Source organism: Schistocerca cancellata, chromosome 4, assembly GCF_023864275.1.
Source record: "Schistocerca cancellata isolate TAMUIC-IGC-003103 chromosome 4, iqSchCanc2.1, whole genome shotgun sequence".
Taxonomy (NCBI): Eukaryota; Metazoa; Arthropoda; class Insecta; order Orthoptera; family Acrididae; genus Schistocerca; species Schistocerca cancellata.
In genome coordinates this window covers 593,721,282-593,739,282 of record NC_064629.1, presented here as the reverse complement: position 1 = coordinate 593,739,282, position 18,001 = coordinate 593,721,282, and the positions used below count along the sequence as shown (strand labels likewise).

Below are 18,001 nucleotides of genomic sequence, written 5' to 3'. Positions count from 1 at the left end.
CTCTCTCTCCCTCCCTCCCTCCCTCCCTCCCTCCCTCTCTCTCTCTCTCTCTCTCTCTCTCTCTCTCTCTCTCTCCCTCCCTCCCTCCCTCCCTCCTCTCTCTCTCTCTCTCTCTCTCTCTCTCTCTCTCTCTCTCTCTCTCTCTCTCTCTCTCTCTCTCTCTCTCTCCCTCTCCCTCTCCCTCCCCCACCCTCCCTCCCTATTTAGTATAAACAAAATATAATTACAAATGGACAGTGTATCACTTTAGAGTGTAAGTTGAATGACAGATATTACAGTAAACTCACAAAATTGAAAATACATGCACTGTTTATATAAGACTAGTTAAAACTTCGTTTTTGACCATAAATTTAATCCAGAGACTTGTCTGTTACTCAGTACACTACCAAATTGTGATAGCCAAGTGTGCCTCTAAAACAGATTTAGCATTTCAACATGCTACAGGTTTCTTTCTATTAATTCCAAACTTCCATACTCGTAGTAAAAGTTGTAATGCACTGCCTGTGAAAGGCAGCTGTCTGGGTACAAATCCAGGACTGACAAAAGTGAGTCATGCTTTGGGAGCTGTCGGTAGAGCACTTGCCCGCGAAAGGCAAAGGTACCGAGTTCGAGTCTCGGTCCGGCACACGGTTTTAATCTGCCAGGAAGTTTCAAGATCAGAATAATTGTCAACTCCATTTACTATTATTTGTGATCATACATTCCTTTATTAGACAGGCAGTAGTCAACTTTGATTATGTATTAATGTGTTGTTTCTTTCCTTTTAGGGATAAAAATGCTCCATCTCGTTCATTCACTCAGGGTGCAAATAAAGGGCTGAAAAAAACTTTAGATATGAGAGAGCATATTCTATCAAAGCAGGCCTCAGTGGGAAGCAGTTCAAGAAGTTATTCCGATGTGTATAGGACACATGTTTCAACTACCTCATCCGATGACCAAGGTTTTCAGCGAGTGTGTGGGAAGGGCAAAAATCAGGAAGAAGCACTGACATTTGAGAAACCTTTGGTGTTGTCGGAGAAAGTTTTAAAAAATAAACACAAACTTAGTACAAGTAAAAGTGCTTTTAATGACTGTGATAACAGTAAATCTCATTGTGATATCATTACAGGAATGAAATCTATAAATTTGCAAGACTGTGATACTTCAGACATCAGTATTATAGGAAGAAGTGAATTGCCTTCTTCAGTACAAACTTCAGTTTTGGTTAGTGAGCAAAAAGCCATAAACAAAGGTGCAGAAAACACTTGTTCCAAATTATCAGCTCAACTATCGGAGGGTTGTTCAGAAGTCAGGACTTGGGAGACAACATTGGAGACAGATAATCATTTTAAGTGTGTTCGTGAAATTCAGACTGGTTCACAAGAAGATGGCAACTTACCTGATACATCACTGCAAAGTGATACAGAGTGCTCCACAAAATTTGCTGTGGGAAATTTAACTTCAGTGAATTATGGCTCTAAATGTACAAATGTTACGAAAAACCTCAACAATGAAATAAAAAGTCTCTCAGAGGTAAGAAATAATGTAATTTATGACTATGCCTTTTTCTCTAATATAGCACTAAATTACTGTTCAGTTGTGCAGATAATAACCTCACATATTTTTTAATAAATTTTGGTGTAATTTTAATGGTAACTGTTGAAACTACAGTAATCTAATCTTTGAATAGATGACAGTATCTCAACACTTCAGGTAAAAGTATATGAACTGAAATTGCATGTTACTGTGATTTAGTGTATTGATTTTGATCTGAGTAGGTTAATGCAAAATTTTAATATTGATATAAATTTATTTTTTGTACAATCTCCATTTGCATCATCATGAACATGCCCTTGGGTTGTTTTGATGTTGAATTCTGTACTACCATCCATGAAACTGTTAAGCATTTATCAAATGAACATTTCAGCTGTGCTTTGTTGAAAAGAGTAAAACTTTTGGAGATGCCAAAAAAAAAAATTTGGAAGTTACCTGACCTGTTTGTATCATCATTATCGGGGCCATATGAAAAACTCTTTAAGTATGAGGGATTTCATTTTCAACCTGTTATAGACAGAAGCAGGTATAATTGTGTGAATATCAACAAGAATTTTGACTTCGTACGAAACTATACTTACAATCAATTTCTAAAGATAACCCTCATTGCAACTAAGATTTAGCATTAGGATACACTGTTCCTCCAAATTAAATTTTCAGCAGCCACTATCCTTTGTTTTCAGCCCAATAGCAGTGTATGTTTTTGATTGTGAAGGAAATCTTTAAAATCAGTTGTTTGACCTTTTACAATAAGAAATATAGGTTTTTTTTCCAAGTGCTTGTTTTTCCCATTATTTTGAGAAAAGCCATGTAATGACATGGTTCATTAAGCATATCAGAAGTCTGTGTTGAACAGTCTGTCCTTCTGTTGCATTTGGTATTTAATTAATCTATATTTCTAATTTGATAACTTATATCTGGTTAAAAAATAAGACCTATAGAGGCTTATTACTTCAGTAACATTTGCAAAAATCACAGCATCCAAAATGAAGTACATGAATGAATCGGAAAGCAGAGAATGTTCAGAACAGTCTCGAAGGTAGACATGGTAGGGACTGCATACAGATGACTTGCATATAGCTTCAGAAGCACCCACTTTATTGGAACTGGAAAGATCACTGTTACACAAAGTTCACCCCACAAGGAACTGTCAAAGTGGAAAGGGGAAAGCACACTCCACTAAGCTTTGTCAACATGAAAGTGCACCAAATGAGAATGCAAAGGATTTTTAATAGAACAGAATGGTCTTGGTAATTGGTTTGTTATGACATGGCATTTTGGAAGATACAGGGCATGCAAGTAGATAGTAGATCAAAGATGCACGAGATGAACGTGTAGGCAGTTGAATGCTGTACGCAGAAATGGAAGGGTTCTGGACCATGCAATGTGGCCACCACATATGATGACTGTCATCTTGTTTGCATGAAGATCATGGATTATACAGTATCATCTATAGTATTTACTGTTGCATTGGAATCCTGGAATGATTTGGACGTGTCTTTATCAGTATCAGTGGTTAACACTGTTTGCTGTTGGGCTGGGCTGATAATGCCAATGCAGTTGCCTTGGATTCAATTGTCCAGAAACCACATTTGCCTCAGACTTCAGTATGTCCCACATTAACTTCTTAGTGATAGCAGTGCACCTGTTGGAGGTGATTGTAGTTACAAACATGTAGCTGTGTTCATTGTTGATAGGTATAGCACAAAAATGAAAAGTTTGAGAATCAGAGCCCTTAAGCACCATTTTAATTGTATTGTGGGCTTCTGTGCAAGCTAGTTGAAGGCAGATTTTGCAGGATCATATTAAAGTCATCATTGCTTCCATGCTACAATCTTTAGATTCTCTAATTGCTGTGCACGACAGGCCTCGCACAATGCTGGATTTGTGTTACATCTTGTGTACAATTATGTAATTTTTTTAGTTTGTTTCTTGTCGTGTGCCTAATCTGTGTAAAAGTCATGATTTCGTCTTGGTATTGCAATTTTTGGAAGTGGAAAATATTTAGTACAATACACACTTGTAAGAGAAGAGAGAACTTCTGACCAGTGGTTGAAGCATTGAGCAGCACATTTCCAAATGGTGCTGAACAGTGAAACCCTGCTTTGAACACTTCATTTATGTAATCAGTGCATGTCTACCTTTCTGTCCTCCCCCCCCCCCCTCCCCAGTACTTTAGTATACATGGAAATATGGAAGCTAAATCATTTACAATAGATGTAAATAAAAATGAAAATAATTAATGCTTGTATCTGAAATTAATTGGAAGTAATGGAATAATATTGTGCAGGTAAATCACAATTGGCAGGTGCCATCAGCAAGGGACAAGGCACGTTTTAGACGTTCACTTGACTCTGCTGCATCTATGGTTTTCCATTGTCGTACTGGATTGCCACTGACATCAAGTCCTGCACCTGTTAGACGTACTACTTCCACAACACGATTTGACTTCGACAGCACTCTAAATTCTGTCTCAGCTATTCGCAGGTTTGTTGCTATTAGTTCTGTCTGTAATATAGTATAATAGTTTTACATGCAAACATCTCTTGAAACTCCTGTTGCTCTTTAACTGTTCATTTGAGAAACTAACAAGTTCTAAATGTGGTTTGTTTTTTTGGACGTATATAATTAACGCGATGGTGGCCAGTGATCCCTTAAGTGCAAGTGTACACCACACTTGAACTCTTATGGGAATCGGCAAGATGCAGTGAGTAATGTGGCTAATGAGCAGGACACAGCTCAGCAGTGTGTGGTATAAGTTGAGAATTTGGGTCTGACAGGAGGTGTGCTAGTGCAGTACATGGGATTGCTGTGACCACTGTGTTTGGATGGTGTAGTGGTCATCGCATCAGCCTAGTAAGCAAGAGACCTGGGTTTGAATCCAGGTCTGGCCAAAATTTTCAACTTTGTCCATTGATATAAATCAACACCCACTGGCAGCTATTTTCTTTAATTCCTTTGTGTCTTCACAAGTTCTAGTTAGTTGAGAGAATGGCAAAGAGGTGTAGGATCAAAACACCAACCAAGTAGCAGGTGCTATCATTACTTGAAAATGTCTGTTCATTAACAGACCGTTTTGCTGATAACTATGTATTTACATTTCACCTCTCATGTGTGCTTACAGTATGTGCTAGGTATCAGATTGTTTGTTGATGTGATGATACATAATATTTACATGCCATTATTTTTATTATTTCTCAAAATTGACTACATATCATTCTGATTTGTAACTTATTTTTGCAATATATTAATCTTCTGTTGAAGAAGAAGCTGGTGGTGATGGCAATTAGCTGAATACCAGTCTGACATTAGAAAATAATTTTATTGAAGATTGTTAGAACAAGTGTTAATGTGAACCAACATTTTCCTTCTACTGGTTTAAATGTATACTATTTTATCAGTGTTTTAAGCTTCAAACAGTTACACAACCATGATATTCTTTGTCTTCAGTGCTCTGTTTGAAAGTAGTGATGACAGTCAAAGTACAAGTAGTGATGATGCTGAAACACCAAGTCCAGTTGATACTGTACCACCTGGCAATTTCCTCGAGAATGCTCGTGAGGATTTTCAACGACTGAGATACAGTGGTTATCCTTGTTCATCATTGTTAGGTAAGACTATGGTTTGGTTATAAATTTTGCTATAGATTGTATTTGTAAAGTGGGACTGTGTAGCTACTTCAAAGAAATTGTTATGGTCATAAGTATTCCTGAGTTAATTAAGCTGTTAATAAAGTATGCTCTAACACAGAAAGTTTCTCCCCCTCCCCCCCTCCTTCCTCCCACCTCCTGTAAGTGCAAGATGTGCTGTAAGAAAATATTTCTTAGAACACCTTTTATTATTAAAGTTTCACCATTGAACAAAAGAGTAGGTTTAATAAGGATACCAAGTAATATGCAACATGTCAAATGCATTTGTCAACTAGATTTCTCTAATCAAAGTAACTGATTCTCGGAGCATGTTTTCAGCCTGAGCAGGGGAATTCCCTCTCCTACTTCCTTAAGAAAATCCTAGTTTTTGTCATATTCTCTTAAAAAATGCAACAAATTTCACTGAAATTTACACTCTGCATCTACCGAGGGTTAAGCTCAAATTTTTAACTTTGCTTTACTAACTGCTCATTGTTTGTACCCTGAATTTGTCTTTCTCCCATTGTTTCCGTAAGAATTCTCAGTGCTCATGGGTTACGCCAAATTCAAAGTCTTGGGTAACTCTTCCTTACTTCTGGAATCTGTATAGCTTCTCATTTATCATTTTTCACATTTTTGTTCTTTCCTGTCTTTCCTTAATTCTCCTGATTGCTCCTCACTGCTGATAGATGTGAGATTAATCATCCTTATATCAGGACTGATGCTGAAAATGTTTCATATTAAGCACTTATTGAGCATTAACACTCTCAAATTCTGAAGAATAGATCTAAATACTACCATAATTTGCATTGCATTTGTTGTAGTGTGGATACAACATTTCTTTTAAAATGGAAGACAGAATTTCTTCTTATTACTGATAAATGTAGTCACTCATCAGATGAGACAAAAGCAATTGTTCTTCATAGATGTGCAAAGATGTGACAAACAGAAGTGGAAATTAGTGCCCTGATGTAAATAATGGAGTGTTTTCTTCAAAGGCCATTCATTGACTAAAAACAGTGTTCCAACTGAATTGATGCAATTGCACTCGGTCTTAGTGTAGGTAGAGTTCCTCTGTTGGCTCCATCATGCCAGTTACTTACTTTGCAAATGATGACAAGAGACAAGTCACAATAAGTGCCATAAAACTTTATGGAACCAAATGGAGCTTGACTAATGAATCTTTGACTTCGTCATCAGTCATAAATGTAATAGATTTTTCCATTTGCAGACTCTGCACTTCCACCCAGTACTAACGTAAAGCTGCTTTTTTCAATATTGTCTTTCCACACTTCTAACACACTTTTGTACTTTCATCCAGAGAATGAATATTACTGTGCAATCTTCACACATTACTGTGTGCACTATGCTCATAGTTTAAATTTAGAGTTATACAAATGTAGGTTACTAATACATAAAAATGGACTTCCACCATATTGAATAGCCTGAAAAAAGAGAATTGTGCAATTTCAACATTTTGTTACTAAACTGAAAGTGTGAAATATTTCTAATACTTCTGAATGTTTTCATTAATTCAGCCATATGTACTTTTTAATATATTTCTTTTCCACTTTTGATAGGATGTGCATCTTTCTCTTGCAGGTAGCTTTGAAGAGTCTGTCCTGAATGGAAGATTGGAACCTGTAAGCACAGTCCATGGCTTCACTGCAGATCTCGGTGCCAGCGGCTCATTTTGTCCACGTCATCTTGTGCTGCCTGTCACAGTGTTTTTTTACACCTTGGGGGATAATGATAAAGTTTCTACACCCTACCTTGTAAGTAATTTTTTTTGTTTCTCTCTCCTGACTTACACTTTCACAATAAAAACTGTGTTATACGTTGGGAAGTGTTGTGACCTTCTAAAATCATTTAAAAGTAATAAAAATGTAGTTGTGGATGTAATTTTGTGCTTTTTGTTAAGGTGTTAGACACCAGGTGGTGGCAACTCGATGATGATGATGATGATGATGATGATGATGATGATGATGATGATGATGACAGCTGCTTACCGTAAATATGACATATTAAGTTGTGGACAGGCACAATTAACACACTTAAATCTCTCTCTCGCTCGGTCGCCCACACCCACACACACCATTCATTCACAGAAGCAAACACACCTCATGCACCATGACTGCCAACTTGGGCAGCTTGGACCAGAATGCCAGTGGCTGGAGCTACTAGAGTTGGCAGTCGTGTATGTGTAGTGTGCTTGCTTGTGTGAATGAATGGTGTGTGTTTCTCTTTCTTTTTCTGACAAGACTCTGGCTAAAAGCTACTGTGTAACTGTCTTTTTAATTGTGCCTGTCTGCAACTTAATGTCATCTTTATGGTAAGTAGCAATCTATTTTTTACTTACTTTGTTGATTTTCCAACCTGGAGTTTCCACTGTTTGATTGTGCAGGTATTTTTTATTTTACATGTTGAAAATTGACTAAACTCAGTATAATTTAACTAAAAACATTAATTGCATTAAGACCCAATATGAAATAGTCTTACTGACAAATTTTAAAAAAATGTGTCAATCTAGGACATTAATGTAAACTATGATTTTGTAAGGACTGGTAAATAAATCGCTGAGAAAGAGTCATCACAATGTGCAACCTACAAAATAGTTCCTTTTTAACCTGATGTTGAGAATTTGTGACAAATCAAATGTCTGTATTACACCAACGTACAGTTTTCAGTTGCTCAAAAGTGTCCATGCTGCTCATAGTCTACCAATAAAATGAGAGAGAAATGTGATCTTAGTCTGATGTATTTCGATTTTTGTGCAAGAGATTTCTGTCAGCTGATACATCTGTTGCAAGAGGTACCCTCATTTTCAAAACAAAAGCAATACTTTTTCTTAGTTTTTTTTTCTTCTGTGAGGGATTCGTTGCTATTTAAAAACTTTAGCATGTGTCACATGGACTTTTGTATCCAGTACTTACCAGTGGAGGTGGTGCACTGGTTGAAAGAAAGAGAAGAGTGAAACATCTCTTTGACGGTGAGCTCATTGGAGATGGAGCCAAGCTCCAATTCGGCAAGAATGGTGTCATCTCAAAGTAACCAGCCAGTATTTGTATTCAGTGATTCAGAGAAACACAAATCAGATTATCCACATGAGGATTTGAGTCCCACTTATTGAAAGTCTTGGCTTAATCACTGAAGGATATCTGTGTGATTAAGGCACTGGACATGTATTTTGGAGAAGTGTCTGTCCATATAGCTTTTCAAACATTTCATTGTTTGCATAAACTGATTAAGGCTGATGTTTATATAGTCCTTTAAAAAGCATGCAGCTATACCTGTCCATTCCAAATTTACTCTCTACTTCTCTTACACGTGTTCATCAATGGTGGGCCAACAAACTCTGTTTCCTTCCTACTATGTGCTGAGGTAGCTGCTGCAAGGAGAAATGTATTGTTTGCACTAAGTGCCATGTCAGACCACCAATGAAACTTACAGATGTCTGTATTTTTACTTGCACATCATGATACCAGACGATTCTGTCTTTTAGTAACCATCTCAGTGAGTGAACTATGTGCTTGTGTCATTTGCAAAGAACATGATTGTTTTCCATTGAAGAAAATGGTAAACTCCTAGTTTTCTAAATATTCAAACACTTGTTTGATCGATGACTGGGTGTTGTGTGATGTCCTTAGGTTAGTTAGGTTTAAGTAGTTCTAAGCTCTAGGGGACTGATGACGATAGCTGTTAAGTCCCATAGTGCTCAGAGCCATTTTTGAACTTGTTTGATCAGTTCTGAGCAGCATTAACCATTAATGGAGAAAGAGTTTTGGAAAGTACAGAAACTGAATGTTGCCAGTGTTATAATACTGTGAATTGCATGGATTCTTACAGTATTTTTTGGCTGCAGCAGTGGGACTTTGAGGTAGGAGTGGCAACATAGAATTGGTTTTTATGTGGAGACACAGTACAGTTCAATAAAGTTTAAATAATCATTTTTTGTCTTTCAGCTGAATACATTAATTAGTCATACCAATAACATGTAAATTGGCATATGATGTCAATGCTGACTTTTCATCCCTTCTTCACTTCTAATTTTATCCTTAGTTGTTTTTGGTTCACAATTCTGAAAACTAAAGCAGCAGAAATTAAATTAATTTTTAACTGTCTAGTAGAGCACAAACTTCTGACTTGTAAAGGAGGATTGACAGCAAGTGTTCAGCATTGTTTATTTTGGGTACCATGAAATTTACCTCTTCCATAGATTTTTTAATTCTTCGAAAAAAGTTGCTTCATTTTGCTGTAAAGTACAGCCCGTGTTAGCATTCTTTAAATCAACACTTCCAAGGTATTTAAAGTTAGAGATTGATTCTAGTGTAGTTCCAATCATGACTTCAGCAGATTAGTTTCAGCAGTTTTTAAGTCAAAATTGCGATGTTTTAATAGTATTTTGCTCCAGGGCTTTCTTTTAATACCAGGTAATTCAAAAGTTATGTCACATAGGACAAATAGGATGAACCAAAACTCCAACAAACTTTCGGAGATGGTAGTATGGACCAAACCAAGAAAAAAAAGTCTTGTAAAACTGTGCTACAAAATGTATACCTTAAGAGCTATGAGCACTTCTTCAGCAGAAGAGATGTATTTGATGGTAGTGAAGATGAAAAAGTATGCATTTTAAAGCCCATGTTCACTAAACTTTCTTCTTGTTTTGTTCCCTACTGCAACCTCCGAAAGTTTGTAAGTGGAGTTACAGTTCACCATACTTTTGGTATGGGACATGTTTTTTGAATCACTCTGTACATACCCTTGTCAAGATCAAAACACTGCATCCATATGTTTGAATTATACTTGTCACTGTTTGTGGTGGACAAGAACAGTTAATAAGAGATGGATTTCCTGGTAGATCCATATACTAATGCACAGAAAGTGCCACCTGCTGCCACAAAATAATTAGTACAGAATATTAAAACAAGCCTAAGTTACTGGTATTAGAATCAGCATCAGTGCTTAATAATGTAAATTCAAAAATGTGCTTCAGTGGATGAAACCATTGTCATCTCCAAAATTTGCAATTGTATGGAGAAACTAAATCTGTGGAAGGCATTCATTAAGTGACAAACAAGAAGTTAGTGAAAGACACATGATATCTCTAGAATCTGGGCTCAGATGATTATGTGCCATCAGAAGTGAATTTGATTTGATTGTTTATTTGGTTCTTTAGATTACGTGTTCTAAAAGTTGTGTACTAGTGATATAAAATAAGTGAAAGAATACAGTACTACATGAACATTTAGGTAACATATACACTACCTGATTGAATGTATCAAGACACCGTATTAGTGGACTAATATGGGTGTATCCATCATCTGCTTTAGGATGGCTTGAGCTTTGCTGGGGACACATACAATGATGCATATGAATGTCTCTAGAGAAATGGCAGCCTATTCTTTCTCAAGACCAGAAATCAGGGAAGGTATTGATGTTTGACACTGGGGTCTGGAGCGAAATTGATGATGTAACTTGTCCCAAAGGTGTTGCATTGGGCTTAGGTCAGGGCTAGCAGGTAACTTTCTTCAGGCATTCATCAGCCCCAAATACTTCCATTGGATTGACACTGGGCATAGCATGATCCATCACTGCAAATCACTCATTGTCAGTCAATGTCCAGTGATGTCACTCTTACCACTATCTCAAATGTTGCTTAGCAATGACTACAGAAATCTTAACATGCCTCGCCTGTGATTGATGGCCCTTGGTAGCACATGGTGTCTATTGTATGATTGCTGGCTATTATCTAATTTTACTAATTTTATACTAAGTTTTGAAATTATGTACACAATGCAGAATCAGGTAACAGGACAAAATCCCATATTTAATGCTTCTCATAATCGTCTGTAAGATTTCATTAAGAATGTAAACCACAGGTTGACACAACCACTAGACTAAGTAGTATTCTGACAGGCAGATCCAGATTTTATTGATGCAAATATAATGCAGTGACTACTTGATGATGTCAAAGTGAATGATTTGACCAGACTCTAACTAAAAGCATAGATGCCATTCTAGTGAACCAAGTAATAATTTAGTATGATCATAATTAGGTAGCTGTAAAATTACTCTAATTATATGAAATGTTTGTCAATACCATGTACACCTCCAATGAGTTTTACTGATTTTCATGTAAAATGTAAAGGTTCACAGTTTTCCTAATTTATTCATTATCTTAATATCATGTTCTGATACCCAAATTTATTGTACAGTTAAAAAAATAAATAAATAAATAAAAATCCGACGACAAAATTATGACATCAGTTCTCAGAATCTATCTCTGAGATGATTGTTAATTATAATTATAAATAATCATTTGAAACAGGTTTTTGGAAAAAAGTAAGTATTTTTTAAAAGAGTAACTAAAGGGCTTTTGATTGAGGTATATTGTTTTATAAATAATAGTTACATGATGACTGGAAATCCCAACTCCCCATGTTCTATAGGTATCAAATATGTTTCATTACTATTGAAATAAATTTTTTGTAGATAAAAATAACAATTACTTGGCAGTTTGAAATCGCACAATTACTTGGTGGACAATGAAATTTTGTGAACATCAGCCTTATTTGCACACAATTGTTGCATATGCTTACATATATATTGGAAAAAAAAATTTCTTTAAGGAGCAGGATTGTAGCAAGTGGAGCCATCCCACCTTCGCAATTTCATAATGTGTGGCTTATGAGGAGCTGGTCAGCCATTGTACCCCTTTTATTTTTAACTCCCTATGCACTGTCACTGTGCTAGCTGGACTGCTAGCAGCACTTCATAACTCAAGAGTGATAACTTCTGTTGATTTCATGCCATTTTTTACATCCCCCTCCCACAATGCTCTGTGGTCCCTGTCTGTCAGTACAGGAGGTCTGCCTGGTCTTGCTTTAGCTGTTGTTGCTGCTTCACATTTCAGATTCATAATCACATTACCAACATTGGCTTGGACAGCTGTAGAAGGGTTGAAATAGTGATTAGTCTATGGTAGAAGTCGCCGAGCTCTCCTGCCCAACCAACTCTGCCGTTACTGCTTGTCTACTGACAACACAATACTACTTGGGCTCTTTTATACTGCCAAATCCACTTCTCATGACACCTTGTGCTCAGTTCAGCATTACTTAGGGATGTCCAGATACTTTTGATCAGATAGTGTATACACTGTTTTACCATTATCTTGGAACAATAAGTCATGTATAATATGACAACTAGACAGATTTTTTCCTATGATAATTAGCATTAAAATAAATTTCCTCTTTATGAAATAAGTATCAGTTTTTTTTCTGTTAAGAGCGTTTGTGTTTTATATATATAAACGAAGTGGTTTGCTCTGACCTTACACTAAGGAGTCCAATATAACTCTGAGAATTCATTCATTTTATAAAAAAAGTTTGCTATGTGAGAAATTTATAAACACTATTTATTGTCTGTAATCAATAATGGAAGTAATTAACAAAAGAGATAAAATTTTGAATGGAAATAATGCACCCATTATGCAAAACCAGAAGTATAAAGACTGAGAATAAGGCAGAATCTGCTTGGAAGTTGTCAGATAAAAACAGACTAAAATAGGTACTGGGTGTAGGGTAGATAAAAGTATTGTAAAAGAGCAGCTCACAGTATTTGCTGAAAACTTTGATACTCTAGCTTACAGTATAAGGACTAATACACATCAAAAGAGATGAATGAATCATCACTGATAATGGACGCATCAGCAGATTTCATTTCCAAGAACATAGCCAGTAAATAAGTTACTAGAACCAGCAAACTGCTAAAAACTACTGACTAAACTAGGTGTAATAGTATATCGGTGATTTGACAGTTTTTACAATCATCCTCTTCCCAACTCCACAGCTGTCTTATTGCTCTGACTGCTTATTGCTTCAATATACAGGGCTATTATAAATGATTGAAGCGATTTCATAAATTCACTGTAGCTCCATTCATTGACATATGGTCACGACACACTACAGATACGTAGAAAAACTCATAAAGTTTTGTTCGGCTGAAGCCGCACTTCAGGTTTCTGCCGCCAGAGCGCTTGAGAGCGCAGTGAGACAAAATGGCAACAGGAGCCGAGAAAGCGTATGTCGTGCTTGAAATGCACTCACATCAGTCAGTCATAACAGTGCAACAACACTTCAGGACGAAGTTCAACAAAGATCCACCAACTGCTAACTCCATTCAGTGATGGTATGCGCAGTTTAAAGCTTCTGGATGCCTCTGTAAGGGGAAATCAACGGGTCGGCCTGCAGTGAGCGAAGAAACGGTTGAACGCGTGCGGGCAAGTTTCACGCGTAGCCCGCAGAAGTCAACGAATAAAGCAAGTAGGGAGCTAAACGTACCACAGCCGACGGTTTGGAAAATCTTACGGAAAAGGCTAAAGCAGAAGCCTCACTGTTTACAATTGCTACAAGCCCCGACACCCGATGACAAAGTCAAACGCTTTGAATTTTCGGCGCGGTTGCAACAGCTCATGGAAGAGGATGCGTTCAGTGTGAAACTTGTTTTCAGTGATGAAGCAACATTTTTTCTTAATGGTGAAGTGAACAAACACAATGTGCGAATCTGGGCGGTAGAGAATCCTCAAGCATTCGTGCAGTAAATTCGCAATTCACAAAAAGTTAACGTGTTTTGTGCAATCTCACGGTTTAAAGTTTACGGCCCCTTTTTCTTCTGCGAAAAAAAAACTTTACAGGACACGTGTATCTGGACGTGCTGGAAAATTGGCTCATGCCACAACTGGAGACTGACAGCGCTGACTTCATCTTTCAACAGGATGGTGCTCCACCGCATTTCCATCATGATGTTCGGCATTTCTTAAACAGGAGATTGGAAAACCGATGGATCGGTCATGGTGGAGATCATGATCAGCAATTCATGTCATGGCCTCCACGCTCTCCCGACTTAACCCCATGCGATTTCTTTCTGTGGGGTTATGTGAAAGATTTAGTGTTTAAACCTCCTCTACCAAGAAATGTGCCAGAACTGCGAGCTCACATCAACGATGCTTTCGAACTCCTTGATGGGGACATGCTGCGCTGAGTGTGGGAGGAACTTGATTATCGGCTTGATGTCTGCCGAATCACTAAAGGGGCACATATCGAACATTTGTGAATGCTTAAAAAAACTCTTTGAGTTTTTGTATGTGTGTGCAAAGCATTGTGAAAATATCTCAAATAATAAAGTTATTGTAGCGCTGTGAAATCACTTCAATCATTTGTAATAACCCTGTATTTTGCAAGTAATCAGCTACGAAGGATGCACTGGAAAAAGTTTGAAACATGCTGTAGTATGTGGTACTAATGGTGTACAAACTTCAGCATCACAGTTTCATTCAGGGAGCTAAACTAAGAGTTAAAACATAAAACACAGTAAAAGCTGAACAAGAGAGTTGTGACATAAAAATTCACTACTTGTTTCTCAATAAAGGATGTTAAATGTTAATTACTTCTATGGGGCACTACAAAGGTAAAGATCTTAATGACACAGAAGAAGTCAGTCTCAGGAAGTAAGTGATAATAAGCGAGGTCTGTTTCTGATGACTCATATAAACATGTTCATTTATTGTAAATAATGTATTTCTAAAGGATCATATTAAATTCGATTCAATGTATGATTTGTCCTATATTTTCGATGTAGGCCAAAACTTATTAACTGAAATTTTTACAAAAAGTGTTTGCATAGAGAGAACTTCCTGCGCACACTTCAAATTCACTTGTGATATCTGTGAAGTGTTTAGCATCATTAGGTAAATGCATGAAGATTGTGGTAACAGCATTGTTTGACACACTTCTGTGAAATCAGTTTTTAAAAAAAAGAGTCAAAATAATTTTTCATTATATTATTATAATTATGGTAGCTGTTATTCACTCAGGATTTAGTGGATGATAAATGTTCTCATGAAATTTGATGCATATGTGGTTAAAATTCCAAACTCATTAAACTCCATATGTTCACGAGCCGGCACCTTATGATGATCTTACTGCACACCTTCATGCAATGAAATCTTTTCTTCCTTAAATGCGAGTTACTGCAGTTGATAATTCCATAGGAAATTACTGAATGAATGAAATCAGGCAAAGTTTCATAATTTACTCAAGCTTTCTCTCTAATATAAAAATTTAAGTATTTTAAGAAGCTTCTAAATGTGAGGTTTTTTTTTTAATTTGAAGTTTCATCAGTATCTAAAATGGAATATTTTGAACATATTAACTTTTATTTTAAGTTATTGACATTAACATAATTTTGCAGAATAATGCAGAAAAGTCCATAATATTTTATTTTTTGAAAAGTTACAAAGAATATTATGTAACTCAATAACTGGACATCAAGCAGATGTCATACAAAAGACCTGACCATTTTTGTAACCATGTACCTTGTAACACACTTCAATAATTGTTTCAAAAAGGAACTTCCTTAAAAGTTCTGCAATAAATAAACAAGAAGTATTCATTACATTAGTAGCCTTGTGAAGTTGATGCTTACAGAGTACTCGCTCATATATTTTGTTTCTGTGTGTTACAATTTTTAGCCACAATTAAGGGAAGTGGGAGCCAGACCAGAATGTATTAGATATAATCACCACCCTCATTTCTGTGCATTATGATACCCATTCATTGCAAGGAGATAATAAATAAATAAAAAAAAAAATGCACACAAATAAAGACAATATTTAATTAGTATATGGTGTGATTAACTAATGACGGGAATGTGACACATTTTAAAAGAAAATGTCACCTATGTAAACTGACAACATAGACAGTGAATGAATGAGTAATTAAATCAGTAGGAAAAATAATGTCATTGTGGCAAAGTGTTTCTCCCATGATTATAATACACAAACATTTAATGTATTGTAACTGTGCAGGCATCGTTCTTACTCTTAAAATGTAATCCTATATATTTCAGAATTTATCATAAGAGTAATGGAGTTTTACAACTTACAGTGTGTCACTGTGAATTGTAAATACTCTTTTCATTTTTTGTGTGCTCAGCGAATCTTCCTATCTGAATATTTTGTAAAATGGCATTAGTTGTAAAATTTTGTCTTGTGCTGTTGTTGTTTTGCAGTTATATAGCACGGACATCAAGGTTCCCATCAACTTCATCTGCACCTCTCTTGGAAATTCTGGTTACAATTAAGCAAACTCCAGGCTTGTCTCTGGTTACTGGGTCACTGAGTTGTCTGTTGTGAACATACAGTTTATGGTTTGGTCCTTGATTGTTAAAAGGAACTGTTTTACCCACATAGCTATATAATTTCTCTGATGATTCAGTCGTGTACATATTTAAGAAGAATCCCTTATTCATGGTGTCACATTTGCAGGAGACCTGTAATTTTTCTGAGTATTTACCCCAAAACCTATCCTTTCTTTAAAAATATATACTTGAAGAAAAAACTACTCCCAGTTTCACGAAATCAACAAAGATAAACTAAGAGGGAATTATTAATTATGTCACAAATCACTAAAAAATGTATATAATAAAATATTTGTTAAATATGTTGCATTTACTTTTCACATCGTATATTATTTACTCATTCCTTTAAACTTCCAGCACACAGTCTGATAGTTTATGGAAACCTGCAATACAAAAGAGACAGAATGTGTAAATAAGTCAATATATAAATATAAAGAGCAACATAAAATTAAAAATTGTTTTCCTTTTGTGTGTACACACATTACCATACTTTCACCAAATTACCATTATGCTCTTTGTAGAAATGAAGTTGTTGGGTTGATACAGGGTGGGTGGTGAGAAGTATAGCTCAGGAAACAGTGTCTGTTGAATTAGTAACTTGAGTATGGGAAAAACATTGTATTTATTTTAATGCACTTAGCCAGATATTTGCTCTGATGCTTCCTGGTGGTTCGGAACTGAAATCTGGGACATTTTGCCTTTCACAGGTAAGTGCTTGACCAACTGAGCTATCCAAGCACAAATTATGACACATTCTCATAGCTTCGCTTCCATCAGTATCTGTCTCCCATCCTCCAAATTTCCTAAACAATTTCTCCAGTATATCCTTTAGTCAGGGAGTGCTCATCCCACAAGGTATTAGGAGAACTTCTGCAAAGTTTGGAATACAGGAGAGAGGTAATATTGGTGGAAGTGGAACTGTGAGGGTGGGTCATGAGGCATGCTTGGGTAGCTCAGTTGGTAGAGCATTTGCCCACAAAAGACAAAGGTCCCAAGTTTGAGTCCCAGTCTGACCCACAGTTTTAATCTGCCAGCAAGTTTCAAAGCAAAACACACACACACACACACACACACACACACACACACACACACACACACACACACACACACACACACACACACACACACACACAGACTCAGAATGAAAATTTAGTCTATACACTTGCTGCATTGGTCCACAACTTAAGGTAAGACAGAGGTATAAAAGACAGGTTCACCTGAGAGTGGAATATAATCTGCTAGAGGTTGGCATTGAAGAGCACAGAGGTTTTGAGACTCTATACTATTAGCACAATTGTGAGCTAGTAATTTATGAATTGTGGTGCAAGTGTTCAGATTTGCAATGTATGTTCCACTCTTTTGTTCGCAGTCTAATTTTGTAAGACAGCACATGTGCACATGCTTATTTCAAATAACACAGGAAATTTCATTTTTATAATGTATCTTGCACACTGCCTCAAACCATACAATGATGAATTATGATGTGACCCCTTGTAGGATATTTTAGAATCTATAGTATCGCTTATGGTTTCACCCTGAGAAAATTAAAATGTTCATAGGTTTTTGCTTGGCTGTGCTTCTCTGCAGTGTGTTACACTGGCTAAGATTAATTTGTATTTTTGTTTCACTGAATTAAACAAGTG

General features: G+C 36.4%; 1 protein-coding gene across 2 annotated transcripts in view; it reads left to right on the top strand.

Annotated features, from left to right (window-relative positions):
• The window catches only part of LOC126185198 (protein FAM214A), a 240,625-nt gene that overhangs the window by 205,843 nt on the left and 16,781 nt on the right, over window positions 1–18,001 (top strand). For both annotated transcript variants that reach the window (XM_049928074.1, XM_049928075.1), the window contains exons 11-14: window positions 768–1,512; window positions 3,824–4,020; window positions 4,984–5,144; window positions 6,765–6,937. In XM_049928074.1, coding sequence (XP_049784031.1) covers window positions 768–1,512; window positions 3,824–4,020; window positions 4,984–5,144; window positions 6,765–6,937 — 1,276 coding nt within the window. The remainder of the gene's footprint in view (window positions 1–767; window positions 1,513–3,823; window positions 4,021–4,983; window positions 5,145–6,764; window positions 6,938–18,001) is intronic.